Source organism: Saccostrea cucullata, unplaced genomic scaffold (genome assembly GCF_032062105.1).
Source record: "Saccostrea cucullata isolate Sc308-1 unplaced genomic scaffold, CSIRO_AGI_Scuc_v1 ctg8524, whole genome shotgun sequence".
NCBI lineage: Eukaryota > Metazoa > Mollusca > Bivalvia > Ostreida > Ostreidae > Saccostrea > Saccostrea cuccullata.
In genome coordinates this window covers 1-8,162 of record NW_026925087.1, presented here as the reverse complement: position 1 = coordinate 8,162, position 8,162 = coordinate 1, and the positions used below count along the sequence as shown (strand labels likewise).

Below are 8,162 nucleotides of genomic sequence, written 5' to 3'. Positions count from 1 at the left end.
TTATACAAAATTGGATAGCTACACACAATCCTTCAGCAATATTCAGAGGACATACTTTTCTTGTAGATTCACATACTTTAGAATATCTTCAAATTTTCCTTGTTTACCACTTGTGCCATTCCAATATAAACACAATCTATAAATTGTAACTCTGTCTATGGACATGTAAGGGGGGCGTTTCGTATCTCATAGTTCGCTATCTAGCAAGCGAAAGGAATAAAAATATTTAAATTGAAATCTGAACATCATAACAGCACACTCCAGCTTAAAAAAAATCCTAACACTTGAATTAATCAACATGTCATATAAAAATTATGACACTTTCCCCGTTATGTCAGCTCAAGTAAGCAGCGATTTGACGTATATTCTATTATGACGTCATATCCAGGTAGATCAGAGAAGTTGCAACAGTTTGACATTTTACGTGCTGCCTTATCCTAGCTTCGGTTTCATGAACTCCAGACATGCCAATATATATTAAATGAATTTGCTTGAAGATAAGTTATATTATCGTAAGTTTTATCCATAGAATATACTAGCTACGCCAAGGTTTATCATTTATTTTTTAAAACGTCTATTGCAGAAGCTGCTACCGAGTTGTTGGTATCTTCTAACGAAGGTAATTGTACCTGTACTATCAGTTTTGTCAGGTCTGGTGAGAAACTTGTTTCATACACAATTGTTTTGCATTTCAGTAAATACACTGTATATTTTGAAACGAATTAAAACCAGGAAGTTTGTTTTTAGCTTTTATAGCACATTAAAATTAATAGTCCAATGTTAGATTCATTTATCCAAATAACGAAATATATGTGTAAGAAAGAGGAATCATACGTGCATATATATCTGAGTAACTTTGTGTAAAAAATGATCTTGGTCCCCTCTAAGTAGTACGAATCCTTCGTAAGGAAAGTACTTTGGGTAAACTCAGGTGAACTATTGCAATCCGTTTTCGTTCGCCGTCGTACGTCGGTCATAAAATTTTGAACATTTAAGCTTCTTCTATGGAACCACTGAACCTATTTCAACGAAATTTGGCATACAGTATTTTCATGGTCTGTATCTCTCTGGGGACTGAGGGGTGGAGCCAAAACCACCTAAATTACTGCAATCTCTAAAAATCATCAATCTTGAACATCAAATTGTTGGCATGATTGTAATAAGCAGTACCTCTACCAAATTTGTGAAATTCACAGCCCCTGTGTTAGGGGCTTTGGTATTTAGACTGTGCTATGTAGATCATATAGTGAAAGTGCATTATTTCTTTGAAAATCTTCTGCTCTGCTCCAGGGTATTAAACAAACTAACTACATACATAGTTATGATGTCCACGAGTATCTCCTGAATTATGAATTTCATTGATAATTCATTCATAAATGTTAAATATCTTATTAACTATGAAACGTCCAAACATTAAAATATGTAATAAAGTATATGCATGTATAGGTGTTAAATTTTAATAATTTTAAAACGCTATATTTCTACGGGCTTTTTGTCTGTTTTCTTGATGGAGTTGCAAAATGGAACTCTTGTCCATTCTTAGCTCTGTTCTTTTTTTTTTAAATTATTAGAGAAAACCACACATATATAAATTGTTAAAGTTTAATGGCGATTAATGGCCATGGCAGCACTACAATTTTCAGGAAATTACATTTAATTACTGGTTACAATCGTAACCAAGGTTACCGACCCAAATACCCATTGGGCGATTTTGGCAACCCAAATGGCAAATGGCAAATACATGTAAATGAAAATCATCATGAAATGGGCAAATACATTGGGCGATTTGACAACCCAAATGGCAAATGGCAAATACATGTAAATGAAAATCATCATGAAATAGGCAAATATAGAAATGAATATGAAATAGGCAAATATACAAATGAAGCTGTTAAGCAACCTACTGGCAAATAATACATTGCAAATATTTCATCCAGTCTGACACAAATAAGCAAATTGAAATTTCACACATATTGAAAATAATTATGTACAGTTGTAGCGAGCCCTGGGAACAGATGCTCACTAAATATAACCCTAATTAAGTTCAGCTAAAGATTGCGCCAATGGACACTATGTGTCCACCGCCACAATGGCCGGTAGCTGAACGCTTATGATCCCCCCCCACCCCCTCCTTTTTACAGAAAGGCAAAGCAAATAAATTAACATTGCATACCGAGACAAATGAGTATATATAACAATCACATTAGTTACAGTGTACATCTATTGTGTGTCTATTTTAGTTTGCTTTACATTATTTAGTCAGTGAAATAGAGTGCCATGGCCATTAAAGCCCACCCTTGGCATTATAAAATTATGCAATGCTTTCCTCTAAGTTTCAACAAATATCACATTGCCTTGCTCTGACAGGTGCACCCCATCCTCTTAAAGTAGAGTATGATCAACCAAAGTGAACTCTGGGCAACAAATATATCCCCCTTGATGTGCCAGAAGTTTCATTGCAACAAAGCTATAAACTCGAAACCTGACTTTATTAAGAGCATGGTTGTCCCTAGCTTTACTCCAAATCAATCTAGGTAATACATGTAAAATTGAATCAAAAGAATTTTTTATGCTATAATGCAAAACACATGATGGAATGTCGTTCATCTACCCAGTCAATTTGTGGAAAGTAACAGCAGCCATTAAACAAATCTAAAAAGAGTAAGTCACACTTCCAAGTCCTCCTTTACCACCACAGAAACTCTAATAAAGTAATGTGGTTTACAGACCCCTTGCATGATGTCATAAATTATGCCTAGTGAATGCCCGGCCTGACAGAGTGACACACAAACAAAAATTCAACAAACCTGCAAGAGCCTTACATTCCTTTAGAGTAGCCTTCTTTCTTGACATAAAAATGTTGATCAAATCCTTTAAACTATTCTACTTCTCAACTGGGATTCTTAACATCATTTCAACCGAATATAACTCAAAACCCAAAAAGGTCAAAGGAGTGGAAGGCCACACTGTTTTATCATCGGCTATTGAGGGGACACCTAACTGCTCGCATACCCCCACAAAGAATGACATGAGTTCGTCACATGTATTCCTACCTGCCCTACCAGGAAACAAAAAATCATCAAGTAATGTACAACAAGTTTCTGTCCAGACTGTTGCTTCAATATCCATTCGAAATATGATGAAAATTCCTCAAAAAGACTACAAGACACCACAAAATATTTATTTTAAAACCTAAAAGCTCAAAGATCTGCTGGGTGAACAGGAACTAAATGCAGACTTGAGGTCCATTTTACCCATCAAGGCCCCCTTACCCAACAAACTTAGTAACCTAACCGCATCATCTAATGAGGAGTAATTGCCTGAGGAGAAAGATGGATCAGTAAAGGAATTAACACTCGAGTTTTCCGGTTAAGATAAATGATGAATCAACCTAAATGATCCATCTTTTTTCGGTACTAAACCTACAGGTGAATTAAAGCCTAAGACTGGGAAAGGGTCTTGAATGGAATGGGCCAGTAACTCTTCCAGCATTAGTTTTTAAAACTTTTTTCAGAATTCCAAGCTCATTATCTCTAGCTGACTTTAAATTAAAACAATTAGTAGCTACCCTTTGGATCATTGAAATTTAGAAACCTTCTAAAACCCCTTTAGTAAAATTTTGGAACTCTTCCTATCATAATCAGAGTTTTGTAAATAAGCTGCAAGAACTTCTACTTTAACTGGGGAATAACCTAGGTCCTGCAGATTGTGGTGCACTGGGGAATCATGCTCAAGGCTGGGGTGGTCTTGATGAAGGTCCCTGGTTCCTGTATTATAATGGGTATCTTTGACCTGAAAAATCTCTAGAAGCATATTGATATTTAGACGGGCCTTTTTACATGGATAAGGCCCGATACAGTTCAAACATTTATGTAAATAATGGCACTGCTGTTTTACACAAAACCGATAATTGTTATAGTCATAGCATTTAACACCCACCCCCCTGAATGTTTTGTACCGGACCAATAAACGATGGTACCATGTACAGTAGCTAAAGCTCCTGATCAACTATTCTTCATGAAACACTTGAATTTCTTGCCATTCCATATGAAATTGCTCATTATAAAACTACCACCTTATTCTGACAGCCTACCTGCTAGCCCCTAGACAAACAGTGTGGATGTATTTAAACAAGCCAAAAAAGAAATTCTGTAGAGCGTACTGTGGCATAAACTTAAGAGAAAATCAAAAATGCATAAGTCTACTGCTGTACATTTGTAATTTTAACTGTAGCCCCATTTTGGTTCAATTAATACTTGACCATTAGAGACTGTTAGTGTTTACTTATCAAACATCGGGTCGGATTGGATAGAAGCTGTCCTAAATCAATGTATTCGGCCTAAACATTTTTTGTTTGATTTATTCTGTAGCAATTGGTCCCAAACTACCGCATATACCATCGATCTCATTACCTGTTGTATCAATATGATTGGCAGTCTCTAAATTGACATCAGATTCATTGTTGGAACTAGTTGAAAAAGTAACCACACTTGTCGTAACCATGGTAACAATAATGTCTGTACAGGGTATGTTTTCCTCTGATGAAACTTCTGTAGATTCGGCTGATCCCACTTTTTGGTTTAGGCCCACCCGTACGTGCTGATTTCCGCTTCGCCGACTTGGCAGCGGGTTTAACTCTAGGCATTATTTGAAACTACCAACTTTGGAATAAGAAATACAATATAGAAATAGGTCTTTTAATAAAGTTATTATTATTATTATTTTTAATATTGACTCAGCGTTACGACTTATACACTTTTGTTAATAAAATCATTATTATTATATTTTGCTCAAATATTGACTAAGCGTTACGACTTTTCTGTTTTAAATCACGCATGTGGTTTTTCAAAATCGAAAAACATCAGAAAAAACATGTACATAAAGATGCAAATACACACGAAAATAAAAATTGCTAGAAACATTCTCCTTAAATTTCATGCATAACATGAAATTTTTTAACACAATATAAAATAAATAAACAAATTTTTATCTTGAGATGCAGCATACATGTATGTCTGCTCCCCTTAATTCTCTAACGGAAAAAGGAAGTCCCAAGGATTCGACTAAAATACCAAAAGTTGAAAGAACGGGGAAATACTAATGACCCGATAATCCCGAATATGGGCCTCTCTAATAACGCGATTTAGTTTTAAGCAATTAAAACACCAATGATTAAGATGTTTCTTTTAAATTTGAATAATTTAGGTAGTTACTCCATATTTGTCCATAAATTGGTTAAATCTATATACGAAGTTTCATTAATGTATGACATAGGGTTCTTACAAAACAACGCTTGTCTACGGAATTTTGGGACAACCCTCGTACATAGTTACATGTATGAAGAACAAGAGTGTCTCTTCCAAAATTGTGAAATTCATAGCCCCTGGGTCAGTGGTTCTGGTGTTGTACTTAGGGCGGGGCTCTATAGATTATGTTGTGATAATGCAGTACGTGTAATTCTTTAAAAATGTTCTCCTCTGCTCCTGGGTATTAATCCAGCTAACTTAGTCCAATTATATTGAGCAAGAGTGCCTTTTCCAATATTTTGAATTTCATGGCACCTGGGTCAGCGGTTATGAAGTAAGGGGGGCTCTAATGATTACATAGTGAAAATGCATGAATTCTTTTAAAATCTTCTTATCTGTTCCTCGGTATTAAAACAATAAACTATGTACATAGTTATCATGAGGAAGGACGCCTCTTCCAAAGCTGTGAATTTCATTGCCCCATGGTCAGGGCTTCTGTGTTGGGGGTAGGGGGGGTGGGGGGTGGGGGGGGCTCTGATGATTAAATAGTGAAATCCACTAATTCGTTGAAAATCTTATGCCAGAGATCTAAGTATATATTTATGATGAAGAAAGGTGCATTTAGCAAAATGTTTAATTTCAGGGCCATTGGGTCAGGGTTACCGGAAGGGGGGGGGTAAACCGTCAGAAAATAAATTAATGGTTGAATTTCTGCTCTGTGGTATTAATCAAACATTTATGGTGAAGTAAGATTTATGATAAGATTTCAAAAAAATTCAAATATGTCAGTGGTCCCTGTGGGATGGGGTGCACAACTGGTTAAATAGTTGTAATGCATATTCTCTTTATTACTCTGATCTACCTCTGGATACTAATTGACCTAAGTAAGCATGTGTATAATTATGATAAGCAGTGATGCCTCTTTCAAATTTGAATTTTATGACCTCTGGTTCAAACACAAACCAAATTCAATGGTTGGAAAGATGTTACATGATACTCAGGTGACATATAAGGCCCGCGGGCATCTTGTTTACATTTGTCTAACGTTTACAATCAAGTAAAGAGAAGTGGTGCTTTGTTGTATCCCTGCAAATTTATTTTTTCAGACTTTGAGAAGATTTTCACTCTATATTATTTTGTTTTTGCTGGTCAATTTTTTTTTGTATTCGGGTTAATTTCATTTTCAAAAAATCCCGTTTAAGCACACGTCTTTATGTGTTAAGCGCATCTTCTTATGTTCTCTTTTTAGAATTATTTTTTATATACTTAATTTCAATTATCTTTACTTATAGAGTCCACAAGGAATTTTCTTGATAATGCCAAGTCTGCAGACCGTTTCTACGAAGAGACAAAAGTATTCAAAAAAGTGAAAAATATTTTCATGACAAACAATGCAGTCATACTGATAGGACCTCCAGGATTTGGAAAGACACAAACCGCCATCCACATGATGATGACTTTTAAAGAGGAATGGATAATTCGTAAAGTGGAAAATTACGTTGAACTAAATTACATAGAATGTGCCAAAAGGACCATTGTCTTTATTGATAACATATTTGATGGAAAATCAACTGAGATCGCAGAATGGATGGAGCCTCTTGAGAGACTCAACAAACTTATCAGAAGTATGGATAAGAATGGAACGCAATTAAAAAAGAACGAAGGGGGAGAAACAAAAGAAAACAAAGGAGAAGGAGAAGAAAACGAAGCAGAGGAATTAAATGAAGAAAACAAAGGAGAAACAATAGAGAAGAAAGGACGAAAAATAAACGAAAACAAAGAAGAAACAAAAGAAAACAAAAACGAAGAAACAATAGAAAACACAGCAGGAAAAACAATAGAGAGGAGAGGAGATCCTAACAAAATCAAAGGAGGAGAAACAACAGAAAACAAAGGAGAAAAAAGACAAGAAAACGAAACAGAGGAATTAAATGAAGATGACAAAGGCGGAGAAACAATAGAGAAGAAAGGACAAAAAAAAGAAAAGAAAGGAGAAGCAAAAGAATATAAAGGGGAAGTAGTAAAAAGAGAAAATGGAGAAGTTAAAGTAATTGTTACAGCAAAATCGGGTATCATCGAAGAGGCTTGTGAATTATTTAATAAAAGAACAATTTTTTGGGAGGACTGTATCGTGAATCTCTCAGAGGAAAAATATGAATTGAAAAACAACGAGAAAAAAAGAATTCTTTTAAAACAAATCGAATTTGCAAATCAAAAAAAGGGCATTCGACCCCCCGATTTGTCAGATATATTCTGGGAAAGAGTCACAAAATCTAAAGCACATATCGGATTTCCTTTGTGTGCTCATTTATTTGCATTTGAAGAGGCATTTCGAAAAAAAGGTGAAGATTTCTTTTCATGGCCGACGCAGCTAGTTTTGATACAAATTCAGGATGTTGTTACAAATGACAAAACAAATAGAATTAAAACGTTGCTTCTTTTATTACTTCTTGCTGAAATACACAATAGAAACAAAGATCAGGAATCAAAGTATAAGCCAGATATCAAGAACGAAAAAGACTGTGCCAACTTTGTGAAAAAGACATGTAGACTTGGTGATTATTTTCAGCCTCTAAATTTTAAAAATTTACAAGCTGTGGTATCGGAATTAACTTGGTCTTTCATACGCGAAACTGGAGAAAATTCCTATCAATTCATTCATCAGAGTGTTTTTGATGCAGTGGAGACTTATATTTTTCGATCTTTCCCAATTAAATCTATTGTTCTTCTTCCTCTTGATGTTATACAACAACAAACAAATGACAAAGAGGGGCTTCATTGGTTGAAAGATGAGCATTTTAGATATCTAGCAAAAAAATTTATTACCGAGATTAAATGTGGAAGAAGTTCGCATATCTGTGAATGCGAGATTTTAAAAAGGACAGAGTTTATTAAAATTTTTCATGTTGCAGTCGC

General features: G+C 35.0%; 1 protein-coding gene across 1 annotated transcript; it reads left to right on the top strand.

Moving 5' to 3' along the window:
* Window positions 1-300: 300 nt before the first annotated feature.
* On the top strand, window positions 301-7,926 carry LOC134268023 (uncharacterized; the record flags this gene model as incomplete). The annotated part of the gene is made up of 2 exons (XM_062750226.1): window positions 301-619; window positions 6,539-7,926. A coding segment is annotated over exon 2 (1,299 nt), but the record flags the coding sequence as incomplete, so codon positions are not given.
* Between the last annotated feature and the right edge of the window lie 236 nt (window positions 7,927-8,162).